The sequence below is a fragment of the Mercenaria mercenaria genome, chromosome 5, assembly GCF_021730395.1.
Source record: "Mercenaria mercenaria strain notata chromosome 5, MADL_Memer_1, whole genome shotgun sequence".
NCBI lineage: Eukaryota > Metazoa > Mollusca > Bivalvia > Venerida > Veneridae > Mercenaria > Mercenaria mercenaria.
In genome coordinates, this window is record NC_069365.1 from 17,275,967 (window position 1) to 17,299,908 (window position 23,942).

The 23,942-nt window shown below is 33.6% G+C and overlaps 1 protein-coding gene across 3 annotated transcripts in view; it reads left to right on the plus strand.

The window, feature by feature from the left end:
• Positions 1–2,245: 2,245 nt before the first annotated feature.
• Positions 2,246–23,942, plus strand: part of LOC123556567 (uncharacterized) — a 41,225-nt gene continuing 19,528 nt past the window's right edge. For 2 of the 3 annotated variants that reach the window (XM_045347379.2, XM_053542806.1), the window contains exons 1-4: positions 2,246–2,375; positions 9,868–10,147; positions 13,684–13,721; positions 22,206–22,304. In XM_045347379.2, the coding sequence (XP_045203314.2) occupies positions 2,346–2,375; positions 9,868–10,147; positions 13,684–13,721; positions 22,206–22,304 (447 nt within the window). In that variant the 5' untranslated portion in view covers positions 2,246–2,345. Of the gene's footprint in view, positions 2,376–6,279; positions 6,358–9,867; positions 10,148–13,683; positions 13,722–22,205; positions 22,305–23,942 lie in introns of those variants that run through there. The other variant, XM_053542805.1, reaches the window with a different exon arrangement.

Below are 23,942 nucleotides of genomic sequence, written 5' to 3' on the forward strand. Positions count from 1 at the left end.
AATTTTTGAAAAATAGAGATATCGTGAATGACATTAATGTTACCATGGAAACAAACAACGCAATATATCTAACTTCTACAAAGGATTTGCCATTGATACAGTTTAAGCTTTTTAACTGTATTTCAAAATGGTTCTTGAGAGTAATAATTGCAAGCACATATGATTTTTCCGTATAAAAGTCAGCTTTGATATCAGTTCTGTTTAGATAATGGAAAACAAATCGAATATGTAACTTACTTTAAAAATAAAAAATAAATGTTTTAGAACTACGTGAAACAGGAAAAATAAAATTAACATTTTTTAAAGTAAATATGATAAATGCAAAATATGAAATGTTTTAAACATCACTGTTGCCATGGTTACTTAAAACTTTGAGGTACTATAATGAGCCATGAGTTTTGTATCAGTTAAAATATGAAATTACACGAAGTACTATGAATTGCTACTGCTCAATAGTTTGCATCTACCTTGGTGGCAAGGTATACTACATCCTTCATTTTTTACCTTAAATGAGAAAAAATATAAGTTCTTGTATGTCATTTCTTTAAAACTGTGTAACCAGTTAGAAAGCCATACATTTTTACAGTAAGTTTTATGAAGAGCTTCGGAACAATCCATGAAACAAGAAACATGGAAATGCGACTTAAACCAAGCAAACCGTTCTTAAGAACTAAAATTAAGGATAAATATCCAACTCAAATAATGCATCCTTCCCTAAACATAACCCAGCACACAGACCAACACACACTCACACACAGCAAGCAAACTAGGACAAAGCAAACAAATAAAGGAACAGTGGGGAACCGCCTTGGAACTGTCAGTGGCAAAACCACCTCCGAGGAACTAAAACCGGTTTATGGTGCACCTAGCCCCACTCTCACCACGACCATGTTCCAAAGTCTCAGGACAGTGTAAACAAAAGTTATCCCCGCCAGGTGAATCCCTAACATACGCAATGCCAACAGAAGGCATGTTATGTACAAGACAAAAAAGCTCTTGTATATTTATATAAAAAGCAAAATTGCGTTTTAATGGCTCTTTTTTATCAATGGGTGATTTTTTTAAATCTAGAAACAATGGCATTGAGCTCAAATGCAAAGATTTGAGTTCTATTTCCTTTAAGAAATGAAATGATTTTTTTCTGTTTTCTGTCGTTCATTTCGCATGAACACCGAAAAAAATCATTTCATTTCTTATATTTACATTATATTTTCTTTCCATTTGAAAACAAGATAATATTATAAATTGCACATATTTTGTGGCATTTAACATTAAAATCAGCTTCCCGGCAATTCTGTTCAACACACGGAATAAATGCGACGTCATCTAAGGAACGTTCTCCCTGACTATACGCGGACGTCGTCAAAACAGCGGTCGGTTATCACTAAGCAGCGATGACGTTAATTTCGCGCCTTTCCTTTTGCTGTTCATACGAAATGAACGTCATAATTTTCAATGGAAAAGAATAGGGCGAATGTAAATATTTTTAAATCAACTTTATTTAGTCGATTTTAGTTAAATTCCTGCTATATTATAACCTATTCATTATTGTGTGGCTGTCAGTTCTAAAAACTGCACGAGTTTTTTAAGACATAAATACTGCCTATAACTCACCGAATTCGACAGGTTCTAAATCTCATAACATTAACATAAACATTGGACTTGTGCCTTGTGATCTGTTCCAGATTTACTTATCTATATTTTTTTCAAATTTAAAAAGTGCTTTCGACCTTGTGTTGTTATGTTTTCTGCTCCTTTAGGGTTGAAGGATTAAGGAGTCCATTCAAGGTATCTGTTGAACAGAATTCTACTTAAAGCGGTGTTGAGGGATGTAAGTAGTGTTGCAAATTTCATTATCCTTTATGATCCGACTCGGGTACTTTTGTTGCTTGGTTGTGCTCTGTGCTTTCAGAGGATCTTCTTATATATATAATTTTTTAATTTATTAGAAATTGTAAAAAAAAATCAGTAAAAAGGGATTCAATGAGTTATGTAATTACGAAACCAATTACGTATATAGACAAGCTATGAAATAGGAAATAGAACAGAAAAAGCTTAGATACACTTTATATAGAACTAAATGATTATGATATGCTTTGTGCATCTTACCTTGAAGCGGATATGAATAGCACACAATCTTAACATTGTACTTTTTGTACTTACAAACAAGAGTGTTTATTTGAATATCTATTACAAGTTCAAGTGTAAGATCCTCCTCATTGGCCGATTTGCTACTTCACAACAATGACGAATTTATGAGTTGAATTCTATAAATATCATTCTATGAAATGTATTGTTACTATTTTACGGTTTAAACGACAGTAAAGCATTTGTGAACGGCTAATATGGGTGCAAAATCGTCCATAAGAAAAATAGTGAGTAAATGTTACCATAGTCATTAACTGATAATGTACGTGCTATAGAATTTCTCAATATGGTATTCGATTTCAATTAAGTTGTTCTAATTTCTAATTCTAATTCATGACTTTTTCCTTATTAGACTTCTTTTTGAAGACAGTTAACGGTAGTTTGTTATTTGTAGTAGATTAATAATGTCTTGTGTCGTTATGATTGGGAAAAATTTAAATGTTTTAAATATCAAAAAGCAAAATTGTAGATTTTTGACAGCATTAACGAAGTATGATTGTATATTTAGAGTTATTATAGCTGCCACTAGCAGCTCATGGTTTTCCATATAGGCGACTCCTCCAGTAGAATTTTAGTCATGGTATGTAGAAACTCAAATTGCTGAAGCTTCCCCTGGTTCTTCAGCGTGCAGTGTGTAAACAGCCTACGCGGATTACATCCAAAACATGATTATTGTTTGATATATGGAGAGACCAGCCTCATACGTGGTATAAGCCTACAACTTCCCTCTCGTGAAGCCAATAAACTGAGCTATACAGGACTCTAATAATAACTGATAACGATTACTTATTATTTAGGTATCGGTGGTGTTGTCGATATATTCAGTAATGTTTTATGCTTTTCGATGAAAACCTGGGAATTATCAGTGAAATATAGGCCTAGTTTGTTCACTATAGTTATCGAACTACCTCTAGTCAACGGATATGATGTATTTCAAAACTATAGTTCAACTAGTGGATCGGCGCGACTCCTCTAGTATCGGGGCGGAGAAAGATAAGAAAATGTTGACGAGGCTGTGGAACTGAACACATGAATCCCGGAAGAATGTGTTTGGATAGAAATGTGACCTGTTTTATTGTCAAAAGATTTTTTAATGTGTTAGGGAAGTTCCTATCGGCGCCGCTATATTTGTAAAACTATTTCCGGCACTGGAGAGCAGTACGCTTTACTGTAGTAGCAATTAAAGAACGTTCGGCTACTCGCAAGTGCAGAAACAATTCATGCGTCCTACTATACTATACAATAGTTACTCGTCAAACTAGGCCAAAATATACTTATACACTGCGTTTTTAGCGTAAAACGGGATGATAATTATAGTCGCGCTTTTGTTGTTTATAGTTTTATTTTTCTAGAATTTTCAGATCAAAATGCTTGTAATCATATAAGTAATATATTCATAAAAAAGTGTTCTGTCATTATTTAGCGTTTACATGGGACTTTTGAAAACTTCACATACCCGTAACAAAGGGAAACCCCGACGGGAGATTTGATGAAAGTTTACAACTGCACATGCATTATTTCTTACTAATTTAACTTATTTCTGCCAACATAAACTTAAATCCAGTTTAAATATATTTGATTGTGTAAGGAAGAAAAGATAATATAAACCCCACGGAAGGATGCCTATTTTGTAATGGGAATTCACCCCCGTGAGAGATTTAAAAATCAAAATAGTAATGTTGCGACAAACGGTGAACTTGAATTTAACATCTTTAGTTTAAAATCATGGTCTAAGTTCATTAACAAATTAGCCGGAAGTTTACGAAATTTAACAGAACTGGAATGTGTCTGTAGGACATAGGGTGTGCCTCCACTTGTACATTTGTCACAAATAAGGGGGAATAATTCAAATGTTTGCAGTCTTAATGGGGTATAGCCTCAACAAACATTTTATGAAAAGGATTCATTATTCTAGGCCATATACTTTTTGAGCTATGAGCATCACAAACAAAAAATCCACTATTTTGGCTTTTTCAAGGGCCATAACTCTGTAATAAATGCAAAGATTCTCAGGAAGAATGCCAAGTGTGCAAGGACATATCATGATAAAGACTCAAGCAAGGTTTCATGAATTTACGTCAAATACTTTTTGAGCTAGGCACATAATTAGGTGAAAATGTGCATTTTTATACGATTTCAGGGGCCATAACTTTAAAAATACGGGGTGGAGCCTGCCAAAAAATAAGAGGTGTGCAAGTTTATATCATGAGAAAGACATATGCAAGTTTTCAACCATTTATATTAAATACTTTTTGAACTAGATGCATCACAAGGTGAAAATGTGCATTTTTGACTATTTCAGGGGCCATAACTCTGAAAATAGGGGGCGGACCAAAATAAAAAATAGGAGGTGCACAAGTTCATATCATGATTAAGACTCATGCAAGGTTTCATGAATCTATATCAAATACTTTTTGACTATTTCAGGGGCCATAACTCAGAAAATAGGGGGCGGAGCCAGACGAGAAATAGAAGGTGCGCAAGTTCATATCATGATAAAGACACAAGCAAGGTTTCATCAATTTATATCAAACACTTTTTGAGCTAGGCGCGTCACAAGGTAAAAATGTGCATTTTTTACTTTTTCAGGGGCTTTAACTCTGAAAATAGGGGGCGGAGCCAGACGAAAAATAGTAGGTGTGCAAGTTCATATCATGATAAAGACTCATGCTCGGTTTCATCAATTTCTATCAAATACTTCTTGAGCTATGCGCGTCACGAACTTCGGACGGACGGAAGTACTCACGATATGATACTTAAGTGACTTTACAATGTTAAATTTTAGCCACATAAACCCAAAAATTAGTCACATAAACCCACTTTTGGACACTTTTTAAAGTGACTGTCATATACACAAACCCTAACCTACTAGACACTCAAGTACCAATTGGTTAGCCCGGACGGACGGACGCACGTACGCACGGACAAGACCAAATCTATATGCCCCCACCACTCATGGGGGGAAGGTGGGGGTGGGGTGCAAAAAGCATCTGAACTAGAGTGTTGGTTTCGGAGAGATAGGTAGGAAGGTTTTAAGTCTTCTTTTTTCTATCTAACTTTTCAATGATCTATTTAGGTAGTATACTTTCTTTTTCATTGCGAGTGGTTTCGAAGCATTTGCGATTTTTCTGACGTCTCAGTTTGTAGAAAGCATTTGTCTACCTAGCTTACTCATTTGGCTTATCGGGATGACTTATTTTATGATATGATATTTTATAGTTGTCATTCCTCTAAGCCTTATTCGTATCTGCATTTTACTGATAGGAAAACGAAGGCATTAAAAAATCCAAAAGAGTCATAATATACTGGTCGACTTACTTGCTTTAATAAATTAAACATCAGTATTTATGTAGAAACTTCAAATTGATTGAATCTAATTCATATTTTTAAATAAGAGACTTATATCTTCAAAAATATGCCGTGACAGGTGCGAGGAGATATCTACCCTGAGACCGGTTTCAATAAACAGCACACTGCCGATGACACTAAATTGCAGAAACAAAACACAAAATATACATTCATAAAATGTCAGCGAGGCAAGTTTATGCTTTAATGTCAACATAAATTCATTGTCAGAGATGTAATCATTAGAAATACTGTGTACATGTACCAGAAAACGTTCCCAACGGATTTGATTGGGGATTTCCTAACAGAAATATACAGAATAAGTTTGGACGTGACGGAGACAGCGACAGTCAAATGTTATCACGCTGTCCCGAAACGTCCTATTATTTGGAGTATTGTCTACCAATTCGAATGAGATGTGTAACACTTTCTTACCAGTTTTAGGTCAGCTGTGATTATATAATAAGTGTATGTACATGTATGTATAATAATACTGAGAAAGGCAGACTATCGTCTTATACTTTAAATACGACGGTATTTTGATTGTTTTCTTATGCATAGCAAGTTGTCGGAATATGTCACCTAACTTTGTTCGTTTTTATCCTTGTGTAGCCAAGTAGGTTAGAAATCATGAAACAAGATACCATTAACGATACAAAGTGCAGGAAGAAAAAATCTGATGATAATTAAAATTTGCAGCGTTTCCTTGATCTATAACAAAATAATATATATTTTGAAATTAACTTGCATACAGCAATTTCGCATATAACAAAGAATTTTCTTTTCATAGTCTGAGGCATGCTCTATCTGACAGCTTGAAAAGGACCCAAGAAACTTAAAGTTTATACAGTACCTCGCTGTATGGTATGTATATCTATATGGAACGTACGTTATCTCAGTAAAGGACCACTTTAGGTGCTTGTAAACACTGAACGTAACATTGAAATATAGGAAAACAAAACAGATACAGAACAATGAAAAAGTTTACCCTCAATAAAAGAAGTGAACGTGTTTAATCAATCTGTTGGTACAATATTAAAGTAATTATGCATAAAGTAGTTTAAAATGTAATACATTCACTTCAATAATAAAAACTATTCCGCACCCAACATTTTTGTGCACATGTAAACGAAAATGACGGTGATCCACTACTGCACAGTATTGTAGGACTCTTGGGTTCCTTGAACAATACGTTGTGTTGATCTTATGTTTTTCTTGGGGTTTTCTCCAACAAAATGTATCGCCTCCTCATCCAAGATCCATGTTTTGATGCTTGTCCGTTAAATTTAGTAAACTTTCGGCTAATTTGGTAACGATCAAACACCGTGAAATTGTTACCTTTTTATTTCTCTGTGGACGCAAAGTTTAATTGATGTGATTGCTACCGTTATGAAAGATGACATTTTCTATTTTGGGATTCTATCATATTTTTAACGGAAGGAGATTCGGTGAATTTCATTGATGCGTACACGAATAACTAGGTATGGCAACGAACGGCATTATTTTGGTATTCGAATATTCGGTCAACCGTCCTTACTAATATTCCGTCATCAACTGATAAAAAACTCAAAATCTTATGTGTTTATTGTACACAATCAGCGTCTCGCATACATTTTACCTTGGTTTACACTGAAAATGATTAATGAAAATGCACATATTGCTTCTAATAAGTTAAGATTTCTTTTTACAATTTCTCAAGAAAAGTATGACAAACTGCAAAAAATATGTTATCTTTATGGGCCGAAACTTTTTTATCTCTACATTTTGCTTCTTCTATGAAAGTTCAATCCTCATTTGTTTGAACCCACCTCCGCAAACAAATAGAAAAAAATGAGAACAGAAGAAATGCAATGAGGGTCAAGTGTTTTTATCTCCGTCATCTAAAATCATTTTTCCACTAATCAGCGAACTATCGAGAGAAAACATCCCAGGAGTAGGCCTTTCCGGACTTTTAAAAGTGTTTCTTTGTTTGATTAAAGTGCAATCTGTGCATTATTTGTGGGGATTCATGATAGAAATATAAATATATAATCAAAGGATTTCAAGGGATTTTCCGTCAGAATTTTAATTTAGTTTCAGTTATTATTTCGCATTAAGTCATGCATTTATTTCCTTATTTGTATATTTATGTATTACACATACACCTTATTATACTTGTATGATCTACTATATAATACTGTATGTAAAAAATAGAAAAAAATCATATCACAGCGGTTCTGTATTCAAAAGCATCATCTAGCTTTTATATATGGCGACTCTTGGTTATGAGTTTAACAATCTAGCCTATGCTTTGCATTTTAATACAAAAATATTTGTTTGCGATAATATTCAGTTAACGTTTAAAATATTGTATTGAAATTAGCTTTTATCACCGTTCATATGTGATACTGTTACATTGCACATTAAAATTTGAAATGATAATGTAACAACCACATCTTAAAAGTACATAATTATTCAAAGGCATATCAAATTTTCTTCATGCTAATGAACGCTTTATTCACTTTTCTCAAAGGCATGATAATCTAAACTGGCACACCTTTCTAATGCACCCATTTGATAATATATTTAAACCGTACAAACTTCTTTTTCACGCTAAAATCAAGAATATCAAATTTCAAATATATTCCACTATTTTTCATGAATATTTTAATCCATTTGATGCAAAACAAATTAATGTGACTTAGTTTAGTTTTCAAATTAAGTTTACTGAATGATATTTCTTTTATAGATAATTTTCAGCTTTTATGAATGAATTATCCTCCTTTAAAAGAATTTTTATGTTTCATGTAACACCTAATCATACACAAGTGTTGCCAAGAAATAGCAAAACCTAAGAAACTTCATGCTAACACCCTTGCATTGGCAGTGGCCTTGCCCCACCAGAACAATTTTGCCTCATGATAAACGTCCGAACGTTCGACACTGCACAACATCCCTGCACCCTCAACTCCCCTTGGTTGTCAAAGGTCAACGTTGACCCACGAAATTAAGTTTTCTCGTCCACGGACAACACAGAATATATAACTTCAGGATGGGAGTCTTCTCTTAGTTTCATGTAAAATATTTGTGAAATATGCACAACTTTTAAGACAAGCAGGCCAGAGTATCAGTGCTTCGTGCCCCTTGAAACCATTCTTATATTAATAAGTTCTACAATCTTTTACCATTTCTCTGTAATGAAACCCTTTGGATATTGCATGCTTTAACTTAAAAAGTTAACATTTCAACACAATTTTGAATCTTCTTTTTTATTTTTGACAAAGTAACAAATCACTCATAGTCATTGCGATCTAACTGTTTCATATGTAGTATTTTAGTTGATCTTCAAGCAATGGGCACTGTTTTAGAGGATAGAGCTGTACTGCAGAACCACTAGCCGGGCTTGGAAGGCAAGTAAATCAATGTCAGCCACCTTTACCACTCGGCGAAGGATGTCCTCAAACAGAACTGAAATGGCCACCTCAAAAATTCTGCATGACATAACAAAATGCAAATACTTTTATAACGATAACATTTATAAATCTTAAAATTCTTGGTGATTCATTTTTAACGGGTTAAAACAAAGCATAATACTTACCGCGCCATGTTTTATTTTGATTTATAAAGCTTAACAATAGATAAAGATATTTAGTCTGATAACTGAATGCATGTTTAACTACCCTTTTGATTACAAATATGATGACAAGAAGCGAAATACATATGAATGGGTATTTAGGCATTTTGTTTTTTAAAATTGAATACTTTCAACCTCAGGCTATTTAAGGAAATAAAAACTCAGCTGAAAACTGGCCAATGTTCTTTAACGTTCAAAGATATTTAGAACTTTCTGTCTATAAAAGCACTCTTTTAATCACTTTATATATATATAACTCTCAAAAGCGTTTGTCACGCCATTGAAATAAGATAAAAAATAGAAGGAATCTAGCTTTATTTAATATGATACAATATATGCCTGAAAATAATAGTTTATCATCTTCGATATCTAATATCAATTGTGTTTTTTTTTTCAAAATAATTGAAATTTTAACGTTCATCTCGAGGCATGCTCCTTTAACTGATTTTATTCTCTGAAGAATACCATAATAATTTTATTCTTTTTCAAGTATTAATAGCATATAGGAACATTATAATTTGTCTGAACTTGCGTTCTTTTCTGTGCATATCTGTTTATCAATCTGACTGCTTAATGTTCCAATTATAAAGTGACAAAATGCGTTCATTGCTCATCATAGCTGCGACCTAAACCTTGTAATTATTTGGGTTCATACAAGATTTTGTAAGATTATTATTTGCGTCATTGATTGATCTCTAGTACTATATTTACTGTTGGGGATCATACAAGATTTTTGTTGTATTGAAAATATTTTTTTTTAGTTCAAGGCTGAAGGACCTACAGCACAAGACAATGACATTTCGTTGTCCAGAGATGCTTCTGGTTCAACACCTACAAATCTGGTAAACAGTGCACAAGAAATTCTGGACAACGACATTTCGATATCCAGAGATGCTTCTGATTCAACACCTACAAATGTAATTAACAGTGCACAGGAAATTCCGGAAAATATTACAGAATCGGCTGAATCGGCTGAATCGGAATCGGAATCGGAGAAAAGTGAAACGGACATAAAAACTCACAGTTACTATTCTTTAAATGGTATGTTAGCTTTTAGTACCCTTTCAACGACAGAAATCCTTTTCTGTACTTTATACCCTTCTCTTGTTCAAAAGGTGATGAATTAAATTTTTATGACGACCAATCATTTATCTTATGGCACTTTGATCACGAAAAATTTTCCCTTTTTGTTGGATTGTTCAGGAAGGAAGTGTGTTTGCTAATATGTTCAGAAGAAAATTATTAAGTGTATGTAGTTTACTGAAATAAAATAACTAATGCAATTTACTTGATTACAACTACTTGTGCAATTTCCTTAAATACAATTACTTAAGCAATTTACTTAAATACTAATTTATTACTATGGCAATTTAATTAATTACAATTACTTATGTAATTTACTTAAATGCAATTTCTCTTGCAATTTACTAAATTACAATTACTTATGCAATTTTCTCAAATACTATCACTAATGTTATGTACTTCAATACAAATACCACAGATTATTGACTTTTGATATTTCATACATGTTGCAGACTGTTTTGAAATGTTTTAAATGTTGACGTAATTATACAAGCATGATTTTTTTTTATATATTTACTGAAAACCGTGACATTATATGATGTAAGCTATCAATTAACCACTGAAAAAATATGATCCATGTTAAATGTGTGTGGTTTTCAACTGTAAACAACTCGTAAATGACACAAAATATAGAGTTTACATACTTTATAACCTATTCCATAAGGCTATCAGCCCATCATGGCGTAGCAAGCATACACACATATATTGCGAACAGCGAACACATATAAATAATTGCACAACGTTAAATTTTATAGAAGGTCGGACAATTATTTTTACGAACAATTTCATTTTAAATTCATTTAAATAACTCACAATGTTTTTGTTAGACTAAGATACATCAATCTACATATAATATAGATATGGTAGACGCATTCTTTATGAAAAGAATTTCAACAGAATTTAGGTATTATACATCTTCAACCTGATACTCTGCATTTCTCGATGAAGAAATCGCGACTGAAAGTTATGCAATTGCATTACATTTATACAGTCAAACGGTACCAAATTAACATAGATGCAAACCAACACTAACTAAGGCTAAATTTCCGATCTTAACGCAACGAAATGTTAGAAAGGCTACTAATTTTAACACCAATATAATATATACACAGACTTATCAATCTTACTGACGAATGCAAAAAGGATAGCATGGACACATTTCTTCTAAATATATGTATAAGATAATCAAGCCTACTAGTATTTGAAAACAATGACATTAATTCGAAATGACTGACTTACAGATTGTTATTTTCATATATAAAATATATGTGTACATTTTGATATTTCGTCAATATCGTTTTCTTTTTATCTTTTGAGTATTTAATTATATTAACTGAAGAAACTTTCGTATGAACAGAGACTGTGTAAGTGTTTTTATTTACCCAGCATACAATACTTTTCCACCTGTTTAAAAATACAGTGCACTTCTAACTCGAGACTTTAAAATTATAGGTACTAATGTAATACTATGTCAGTTGAGTTTCATTGCAAAATATGAAGCCGTCTTTGTTTAAAATTGTTTTAAAAGTATGAATTTTTGAACTCGCCCCGCTTCGTCAGTCGTCACCATGGTAACGCTCACCGCTACATTTCTAAGACCGATATTGAAAGCCAATTCTAATTTTACTCAATTGTTTTAATCTGGTAAATAGGTTTCTTAAGGTGGGTAAATGTGACAGATGTTTTGAAAGATTCTTCTTATATGTATTGTACATAGAGTACACGAAACAACTCATTACCCAGAATTCCCAAAAGGGCGGATGCATGAATGAAAGGTCAAGCCCATTGCTACATAAAAGAAATAATGACAATGATAATAATGATAATGACTTTACTTATATAGAAGTATCACAGTTCAGCGAGTCCAGCCTTCCGTGTTAGCCTCTTGAAAAGCATGTACATTTTACAGCATATTTAAGTGATACAAAAGTACTTATCAAGTACATTGGAATAAAATAACTAGTCAGAATAAAATAGGAAAGGAAGAAAATACACGAAAGTGCACTTAACGTTGTAATTACCATATAATTGTTCAAAATCAAGAGCTCTTCTGGCTGAGATAAACTTAGAAGTAAAGATGAATTAAGTATAATAATTTTATATGGTATTAAAGTAAGTTCATGATAGTTTTTTTTAAAGAAATGGACATTCCCATTCAAATATTAACATCTAAATATTGCAAAGCACATTTTACATTTGAATGCTTAAATTTGTTTAAAGACATCATTAATGATTGCTTATGTTAAAATAGATGCTGAAAGCTAAATTCCTGTGACAACAGTTTTGTAGGCTTCCGCTTGTTAGGGATTCGATTATGAAATGTTTTGTGATAATTGTAAATTGGAAACACACACGACGGTTTGACCAAACTGTTGGTAACTGAACTGAGTAAATGTCAACAAAGTGGTTGCATCAGCATGTCTTTGTAGTTATTTATCAAAAACATAATGTAGTCGTTTTGATCTCAGGGATGGAATAACCAGCATGCTGAAGCACTGCGCAAATATTTCCATGGTTATTTTAGTACATGATTAACGTTACAGGGCATACTAAATAGCTATATATTTTCTCATGGTTTTACTACATGACATCAGAAATAAATTTTCGTATTTTTTCTTCATTTACCTTTCGCCTAGCAAACTTTTGTGTTGAACTGAAGACCGGTCAATAGCACAAACTATGAACCGGCGACTTATATAAGGAGTCATTTAAAAAGTTCATTTATAAATAAAATAGAGATAAAAAATTTCCCCACGTTCGTGAAAATACATGTCTCCCAAATAAATACAGTTTATATGAAAATTAGCGAAAATTCTCTACATTGTTTTGCGAGATAATATCACTACAGATAATTAGTTTCGTAATTAAATCGTAAATCACTTTGTCAGAAATATTCAAACTCTTCAGCAATTAATTTATGTATTTACAATGGATCGGAATTTTTGTTTCACAAAAATCGCCGTCAAAATGAAAGGGGGACTCCGCATCCAACGTACATGCGCAATCTTATTAGGGTACCCATGGGTTTCTAAAATGAATGCGCTTCAAACTGGGCAAGTAATCATGCAGCATTTATTGGTAAGAAACAGGCACTATGTTGTTTTTGCTGTGTCCGTTGCCATACAAAAATTGTCAAACCGACGAAATGAAGATACCACGGGTATTTTGAATAAGTAATTTTGATACAATTTACCAAATGGCTGGACTGGTGGGAAGCAAAAGTAAAGTTCAATCTGTAAATTGGAAATAGAAATTTAAAAAATGAAGAGACTTTGAAGCATGTGTTTTTAAGTTAATATTAAATTATGAACTATAAAATAAGTACATTTCCTAACCATTGTTATACCCGTTTGGGCCTCTGTAATCTAAGTAGATGTCATTATGCACTACCCTTGAAAATAATTACCTTATCCATTTTATTTGTGGAAAGCACGAATCAATACACAATGTCTTGGTCTCATGGTTTTCAGAATTATATTCATTTTCTTGTACAGATATTGGAAACACAATAAGAGAAGAAACAGAGACAGTGGTGAGTCAGTTTATGTTAATACAGTGTCTGCATAAATACTGGTGACTGCCTTTTGTCAGTTACGCTGTGTCGCTTTGTCAACACCGCCGAAACGACAGAAATGAATTGCGACGAAACAAAAGAACAACACATGCTCACACCAATAATGACGTCTTAAATCTTTCGTCTTGTTGTTCTGTCATAGATCATAACAACAGCAAATCAAAGCGCCAGTTGCATTTTCTTCGTTCTGTCGTTTTGGCTAGGCGACAGAACAAAGCAAATAAACAACGACAACATCAAAAGCTGAGAATGTCGTTTGGTCGTTTTGACGGGGTGATACAGTCAAAAAAAACTGCATATAATCATGTTGTCGTTCTTTGCAGGGACGATTGAATGAGAGAACATAAGTAAGCAGAAACCGGCCACTATATGACTTAGTCTAGCAAACAATAGAAATAACATTAGATCGAGGTGTCGTGGTTAATACACTAAAACATATCTATCCATCAAGTTTGTAAAAAGTAATCCTGAAATTTTACTTTAAAACTCGTGGCAGTTTATCGAATATACAGTAAGACAAAGTGTTTACTGTAAATCACACGGGTGACAAATAATTTTTTCGAGGCCCGCATAGTGATAAATGTTTGTCGCCATAAACAATTGTAAATAGATAAATAAAAAAACTTGTCTCACCGTCAATCTTTAATTTAATTTGAATTTGAAGTGATATGTATATACGGTTTAAATAACAGGAGTTTATTACCCTGTCTATTGTTAGACTATCTCTTTTTTTCTTGCCAAAGAAAATGCAGTAACATGAAAATACAGCAAAATGCTTTGCAAGTAAATAAACATTTGGCGTGAAGGGCCTCAAAATAAATTGTTATAACCCCATGTAAATTAGTATATATACTATCATGAGAAAACATTTATAATTAGCATGGAGTTTTAGACATTATTGACTCCATTCGACATTAAAGAAATATCTATAAAATTTCAATATAAAGCAATACAGTATTTTATGATTTTATTATATTCGGAAGTTAACTAAACTGAAAACGAACATGATCTGCATGCTATGGCTGATTATTGCAAAGTATGGTGCTTACAGGCTCATGCGTCAAAGACTAGAATTATGGTTCTTTGGGGAAGCAAGAGAGGCCTGAACAAACTCCCAGTTGTTTTCTTCAATGATCATTCCTAATTCGCTGTACAGTTTAATCACAATGGTATTTATTGAACAGGCCAGGAAAGCAATGTCTCAGTAAATAAATAAACGGGTTATTGCTGCTACGTTTAGTTTGCTACACTTCTTTGACATAATGGTAGCCAATATTTCATTAAATGGGTCGAAAGTTTTGGGAATCGTGGACTGTACTTTAATTGATCAGGTTCAGTTAAAAATATTACAGTTATTTATAAATTTACGAAGAGTACGTCTAATTGTGTGGTTTGTGTTGAACTTGGACTTATTCAATTATCAATGCATATTAAGTGCAGTATTGTTTTGTTTCATATTGGAGCGTATAGTTGAAGCCTAGGAATGAGAAAATACTGTCTATAATATTAGTGAAACAATAATCTCAGTGATAAATGGATTACGTTTATAAGACATCATATGCAGCGCATTTGTTTGTCTAACTATTGATTGTATCAATATGTCGATTGCCCAAATAATATCATATCAATTAAATTTGCAAGACGGAAAGATCAAGTTTTACAAGAATGGCACAGCAAACTACATATGAGCAAATGTTTGAGCACTCGAATATATATATAATTTAGCTGTTACTTTATGTAAATTCAGGTGTATGAACCACAAGCTACCAACTTAAAAAAGTCGTTTCATGTAATTAGATAGAGGTCTGCGTGTTTTTCATCTTTGTAATTCAAATGATTTTGAAGAAGAGTACCATTATCTTTTTCAATGTAATCAGTTTATGAACACCTCCCCCCCCCCCCACACACACACCGTTACTACTACACTCACTCTAAGACTTTAATACTATTAACTTAATATAAACATCTATGAATCTCAACTGTACATGTACAAATTGGGCCATTTCTAACCAGTCACCAACATAATGCATATAGTTCAATTATTTGTGAACGGATTTCGTTCAAATTTTGAATATAAATAATTTGTCACATTAGACTTACATCCCCGCAATTTAATCCCAATTGATAAACATATAGTTATAAAACTTAAGTAATAAAAATTTAACGTAAAATCTAAATTCACAAAATGGTATACAATGTGAAAAGTAACTGGATAAGAGATCAGTTTGTACGTCGGAGTAATAAATGCTTCTTGTGTCCCCCCATGGCTCTCACAATATGCACACACCTCTGCCTCATCGACAGCACGTAGGTCTGGACGACCCATTTGGGGAATGTTCCCCATTCCTGCACAAGGGCCTGTTCCAGTTCACGGAGATTGCGAGGGGCTGCGGGTCGCCTCTTTACTCGCCTATAATAATAACATTGAGATCCAGGGACTTAGACAGGAAAGGCAACTGCCGCACGTTCTGCTGTTGCAGCAATATCTGTGTCGTACGAGCGGTATGGACCAATGCTCCGTCTTGCAGCAATTGCATGCCACATCCACCGGCTCATAGGTGCTGTATTGCGACAGGGACAAAGATGTCCTGGTACCTAGCTGAATTAAGATTTCCGCAAACAAATATCAAGTCTTGGTGTGTAACGACACTCCGACCCATCACGGAACCACCGTCATACTGGTCTCGTTTAAACACACAAGCATCGTTCAGTCTTTCACCTCGACGGCTGTACACTCGCATCCTTCCGTCATTGTGGTACACGTTAAACCAATTCTAGTCCGTGAACAGGACACAGCATGTGTCATACGTTTGTACCAGCGGATGCATCGCTCCCGCTGTTGTCGGTGACGTGGTGTCAGAATAAGTCCCCCGAATGGCCGCCTAGATCTTATCCCAAGTTCGCGGAGCTGCCGGGTGGCTGTTTGTTGACTTACGGGTCCAGCTTGCGTCCTCGCAGCGCATGTCGCGGTTCGAAGATGATCTGACACGATCCACGCTTTCTGTGCAGGCGTTGTCACCCTTCTGTGAAGCTGTCTAGGCTCATCATAAACTCGGTCTGTGCGCTGAAACTTCTGCCGAAAAGTAGCCTTGGTGGACACGTCTACCAAAGACTCGGGCGACCTGTAAAAAAAATAATTCAGAATTAGTTTTCACTGATAAATTTACATTTGTATCATAATTCATTTTATCATATACCTATATAAATTCTGGAAAAAAATCGGCTTGTAATTCACAATTAAATATAAACAGGCAGAAAAAAATCCGTACTGTACCTTTTACATTCCGTATTGTACCTTCCGTATTGTATGCTGCCGGACTACTTCCATTTATATGCATGACATGACACAGTTCTATGAAAAGTGCACATAAAAACATCACTTAGTTCCTTTTTAATATCGATAAACATTGAAGATTTCGTTCAATAACAAAACAAGAAACAAAAAGGAAGAGGTATATAATAAAAGGGTCATTATAACAGTAGCTAGATCTGAGATTTTGTATTCGGTTCTCGTGGATTTTGCAAGGTCGTATCACACTCGGCGCATGCGCGCCTCGTCAGATCCGATCTGGTAAAAATCCACGAGAGCCGAATACGAGCTACTGCTATAATAACCCTATTGTGAAGTAAATATTTGTAGTCTAATTATCGTTATATAAATAAAATCCGATATACTTACGTGTCTGAGTGAATGCCCGGCTTGCAACATGCCGATTGCGCGACCACGCTCTTGGATATTCATCACTTAAGGGGGAATGGTACTTTGTCAAAATTTAAGATTTGCTGATTGTCTTATATACCAAAATAAACTTGAAGATATTTCCAATTGATATCATCATCTTTTAGAGCAATAAACATGCGTATGACGTTACCATGACGTCGCAAACATGACCCGTTTTCGCGCTTTTTACGTCCGTTAATGGTAGCACTAAAATAGTATAAAACTCGATACTACAAGCGTATTGTTGGCGTCAATGCATTAGATTATATATCAAACGACAGAATAAAGCAATTTCTTAGTGATTATTAACATGAACAGGTATTTTCTATCCGAATTTTCGAAGGAGGTTCGAAAACAGACATTTGGTTGTTTAAGAAAATTCAGGAAGAAAATCGATTCTGATCCATTTTGCAAAAAATTGGCCCGTGGAATTTTTGCTAAATTTTTGTATGTGAAAATTCATTATGTTGTTAATATCTATGCCAAAATAGAAAAACGTTCACCGAAGCGTTTTTGTAGTAAAACCGTTTGAACTTGACTACTGCAGCGTCGTTAAAAGACATGTAATCGTTATGTAACGTTACATGTGTTTATTTTAAATGGCTTGTCATAATTCTACCTGGAAACCTATAAACAAGCAGTTATGAGACATGAATTAAATATTTCAATCTAATCGTAAAAATATAACATACAGTATTCCAAAATATTTTTATTGAAAAGTGCGTGTCTTTTAAATTACTAGAAGTTCTTGATGTTCATTTCAATAGCCACTTCATGCACCTTTTTCAAACTCAGCTGCTCTCTAAAATAAGTCGCGATAAATACGGACAGTTCAGAAGGCTAAAAAAGTTAAGTTTTTGAAGAAAGGGAGTGTCGGGAGTGATAATAAAACGGAGAAAAGCAAAATAGAAGAATCGTCGATTATGCATATTTTGGTAATGTATTTGACAATGGTTGCAAAATATGCGGAAAAAGAATTTACTGAAGCCCGCCCACTTAGCTCAATAGGTAAGAGCGTTGGTCTACGGATCTCGGGGTCGCTTGTTCGATCCTCGGACGGGGCGTATGTTCTATTTGATGAATGACACTGTGTCTGATATCATTAGTCCTCCACCTCTGATTCATGTGGGGAATTTGGCAGTTACTTGCGGAGAACAGGTTTGTACTGGTACAGAATCCAGGAAAACTGGTTAGGTTAACAGCCCGCCGTTATATGACTGAAAAACTGTTGAAAAAATGGCGTTACACTCAAAACAAAGACTTTACTGGAAAAAAAACTATTTTCCGAAACTAAGTATGGTCTATATAGTGTACTACATTCTAAAATGTAAAATCTAAAATGCTATGGCATTTTACGGAACCTCTATTTAATAAACGTTGCAGCTGCATTAGGTAAGCATGGGATAATTAAAATACAAACATTTCCGCACAGTTCTATCCGAATGTGAATTTCGTTTAAATTGTATTAATGATACAATTAAAGGCAGATTTATAGAATTTAAGTAAGTACTACAGGAATAAGACTGTTAAAAAAGTTGATTGATTATCTGAATCAAGTTTTTACGCTCGTTTCATAAGGTATGGCGGGTAGTTTTAACATATGTTATTTGAGCCGCGCCATGAAAAAACCAACATAGTGGCTTTGCGACTAGCTTTGATCCAGACCAGCTTGCGCAGTCTTGTCAGGATCTATGTTTTTCGCTTTTAAAGCCTATTGCAATTTAAGAAACCGTTAGCGAACAGCATGGATCCTGACCAGACTGCAAAGCCACCGTATGTTGGTTTTCACAAGGCGCGGCTCATTTCATTTAAATATTTCTGTTATTTGTTATTTGTTGCACAGGACGGGGAAAAAACCTGAATCGAAACGACTAAATTATGAATTTTAAACATGCCATCACGGACAGGTACCCCTTCCGTTTACATGACGACATAACGATATAGAATGATGAATGTTCGTCCAGATGCCGTCGCGGCTTGTTTCACAATATTATCTTTCCTAAAATTCAATAAAAAATATATTAAAGTTTGCAATGTTGGTCCAGATAGAAACTAGCAGTATACACTAGAGAACGATCACTCAAAAAGATGCTAAATCCGTTCCCGATCCTGGATTATGTACTGAGCTTTTATTTTACACGTATTTTAGAAAGAATAAGTTTGAATAGAATGGCTGTATAATAAGTCTTAATAAATTAAGAATGCTTATATTTTTAATAAAAAAACAGCCAATGAGCAACAGTAAGCTTGTCTACCTGCCTGACATAACTGAAATACTGAAAGGGCCGTAAAACAGGATTCTATCAATCAAAACAAACAATAATATGAATTCATTTGGAATTTCCATATAAGCCGACAATCTCGCATGTTATGCGCCCTTTTCCGAGGTCACCGTACCGCGCTACTGATAATTTCCTGACAAGCCAACACGATGCTAGTACAAATCTATACTTTAGGTTGTGTTTCTGTAATAAGAATGTATATAACAGCCGTACTTAATCAGTATCTGTTTGTCTCCCTTGGCTATATTTTTGCGAGAAAACAAAAATGGGATAATCTCGTAAATATTAGAGTAAAGAAATATTATCAATAAATCTATCTATAAATATAAATTTGCCATCAAAATATTATGATTGTTTCAAAGCAACTTATTACATAAAATAAATACACATACAAAAATAAAATGTATGTAAATTTAACACTCCCATGTGAGTGATAATTATCTATGACTACTGTATAAGTAAAATAATTTTCTAACAGTTTGAGTGAAAAAGAGCAATATTTTTATTGAGGGTTTTCTGTCAATTATTTATGTTAATTTCGTTTTGAAAATTATATAATTATTGACCCTTGAGCCATTGGATATGCTATGGTAATCACTGGAAGAGGTCAATATTGTTCTCCTCCGTTGAATATCACATCATATCCGATGGCTTAACAGTCAATAACTGTTTTATTATATGGGTTCAAGTTTATAAATAAGTAACGAATATTGTTGCAACATATGTAATGTTTGAAAGTAAACAATAACTGTGTGAAAACTTATCAAAGTTTACACGAAAACAATTAAATATGGTCAACTTCACAGATGCCAAAAAATTGGAGCAATTCTGTAAAAGCTATGGAGCCCGATATTCGTGCTCAGTTGCATAAAGAGGCAAGCAATTCTGGACTGATGTACAGACGATGGCTCTGCAGCAACGAAATAAACAAGGGAGAAAGTTAATTCTGACATTGTAAAATTTTCAGATCCAGCACATACAAAACGGATCGTAGGAAATAAACTTGAAAAGATTAGTCGAGCCTGTCCATCATTAACCGAAAAAGTGAAATCATCATACATTAAAAAATTCACATACGCTGTCAATCAAAACAAGCAAAAAGGAGAAGCTGAATTAATACAGGCGCTAGAAAGCATAGTTCCACATATGTATGGAGAGCACCATCTTTGCAGCCACTGGTGTAAAAATAAGGCTAATAATGTAAATATTCACGTGCTTACGTCATGTCTTAAGCGACGTTGTTTATTGCGTCACAATGCTCTAATTCAAACGGTTGTACTAGAAAAACGCTTCGGTGAACGTTTTTCTATTTTGGCACAGCCATTAACAACATAATGAATTTTTACATACAAAAATTTGGCAAAAATTCCACGGGCCATTTTTTTGCAAAATGGATCAGAAGCGATTTTTTTCCTGAATTTTCTTAAACAACCAAAAGTCTGTTTTCGCACCTCCTTCGAAAATTCGGATAGAAAATACCTTTTCATGTTAATGATCACTAAGAAATTGCTTTATTCTCTCGTTTGATATATAATTTAATGCATTGACGCCAACAATACGCTTGTAATATCGAGTTTTATACCATTTTAGTGCTACTATTAACGGACGTAAAAAGCGCGAAAACGGGTCATGTTTGCGACGTCATGGTAACGTCATACGCATGTTTATTGCTCTAAAAGATGATGATACAAATTTGAAATATCTTCAAGTTTATTTTGGTATATACGACTATTAGCAAATCTTAAATTTTGACAAAGTACCATTCCCCCTTAAATAGTTTAATTATGTTTTTTAGGGTGAACAGAATTGTAGAATAACTAAATGAAAATAAAATCGATATTTTTGCTTACCAACATTTCCTCATGCAGTGTTGAAATCGTGTACGTGCCAGGTGCAAAAACTGCTGGCTGGATCGTCACGGTTGAAAGATTTTATTATTTCTGTACAGCCAATGTAGCCAAACAACTTTATTTTCAAACAAATACATTGAATCATATTCGAGAAAACGGAATTTAAAAAGTGTCGGATTAGAAATTAACTTACGTTGACACATCACGTAGATTTTATTGTAAATTTCATGTAACTAATGCATATCACGTTGTTTGCATGTTTTGTTTATAATTATTATTATGTTTATGTTATGATCGAATGTCCCTAGTGGGACCTAATAGAAAATAAATCTTGAAATCTTGTCTAATCAAATACTATCAGATACTAAGTAGATATCGTTGTTGCCACAAGCTTCCTACATGATTGAAGGTTAAAAGATACGTACATGAAACATTTTCCGTGCTGTTGTACATAAACACAACATAAATCCTATTATAATTGTGAATTTTTATTATTAAAATTAAAACTGTTTTTTATTACTTTCGAGATAGCCCTTACTGTTACAAAAAATATTTTTCAGTTTGTTTATGTTTCGTTTTCCTCCTTTAGGAACAAAACGTGTATAATGGCCTATGTCCACGGAACAGAAATATATCTGTGTCTACACCTGTATCAGGAACATCATCAGAAAAGGATTACAAGTTCCAGGTAATTTTATTTACATTCTGTGTAGAACGTTAAGGATCTAATTTTTTATTTGGTGGAATTTAATCCAGTGCATTTCATCACATTTTGATTTATGCTTATGTTTTGGGTATTATAGTTTTCCAAATTTCACACAGTCTGCTTCAATTATTATTTACATTTTCTATTCAATAAGACATTTTACCAAAAACATGCAACTATCTGACTTTTCAAATTAATATGCTCGTCCGTACATATATTATGCGAATGAACCTAGTCCTTTAATCAAAAGGAAACATCTAACGCTCGATATTTTGGCAATGTCTTGCGTACCAATAAAATGAAATCTTTTCAGTCATTTGATTTTTGTTTCAGTCTGTTGTTAAGTTTTAGTTTAATTTGTTGTTTTGTAATAAGTAGTGAACAATTTTATGAAACCTTGTAGGGTAAAATGGGGTAACTGGGACACTTAAAGAAACACTGTTGAGTAATATTTTAGAAAGACAAAATATAAACTTGATTTATTGATATTTCAGTATGCGCAACCTATATAATATATGACGAATATAAACTTTTACAAATACCTGATAACCTGTGATTAACTATAAATTAATTAAACATTGGTCAAGTGTCCCAAGTTACCCCACCCAGTTGGGGTAACTTGGGACATTTTAGTTTTATTAGAATTTATGTATATTACAGTCGCATTTATGACAAATGAAACCATTCATGTCCACAGTTCAAAAAGAATTCTAAACTGAAAATATAGGTCTGTATTAATTACAATTTATGACTTTTTTGTAAAACAAGGATGCATAAAGAAATCAATATGTCCAATTTTTGCCTAAATTATGTCATTATTTGTTTAAATATATGCTTATTATATAAATCGTTTAAAATAAAAAAATGTTTTAAGTGTAAATAACTATGTATGAATTAAACATAAACTTGACATAACCCTTTATGTACTTATATATGTGATTTTTACACTTGAAACTGATCAGAAGTTTTAAACAGTCTTAAAACATAGATTTTATCAAATGTTAACGGGACAATTAAAATATGTGCCTTTTTTCACAAAGAAATAAGGACATTAACTAGCTTTTTGCATACAGGAAGACTCGGAGAGGAGGGGATGAAATGTGAGGGGAATGAAGGTAGAGTTAAGGAGATCTAGCGGGACACATGGGCATACGCTCTCGGAAACTATTGGCAACCGTACCTAAAATGTGTTTGGTGTTTGCTTTAGCCTGAATATTTAACACAATGTCATCTTTTAAGGAAGTAATTAACTAAAAGAACTACCATGTTGGCTTGACTGTCAGTTGGTTCCTGCGCTTCACCTAGTATAAATACTACTTATTAATATAAGATTTGCCGACAGTTTCTTTAAACATGAAAGAAATATCAGTATTAGCCTATTAGACTATCAAAAATTCTAAACTCACCAGATTTTACGCGGAATGAGTGGGAGGGGTTCACGGAACGACCTCCCTTTAAATAAACTTATGTGACTAAACAGTGACTTAGATCATGTAAACTTGGTATCGGGTAGAAAATTCAGTAGTTGCACCAGAGTTAAGCTAATATTATATTATGACCACGCCTGTGAACTAGTGGTATACTTACAAAATATCAGAGTTTCGTCATTACTAGACTTTC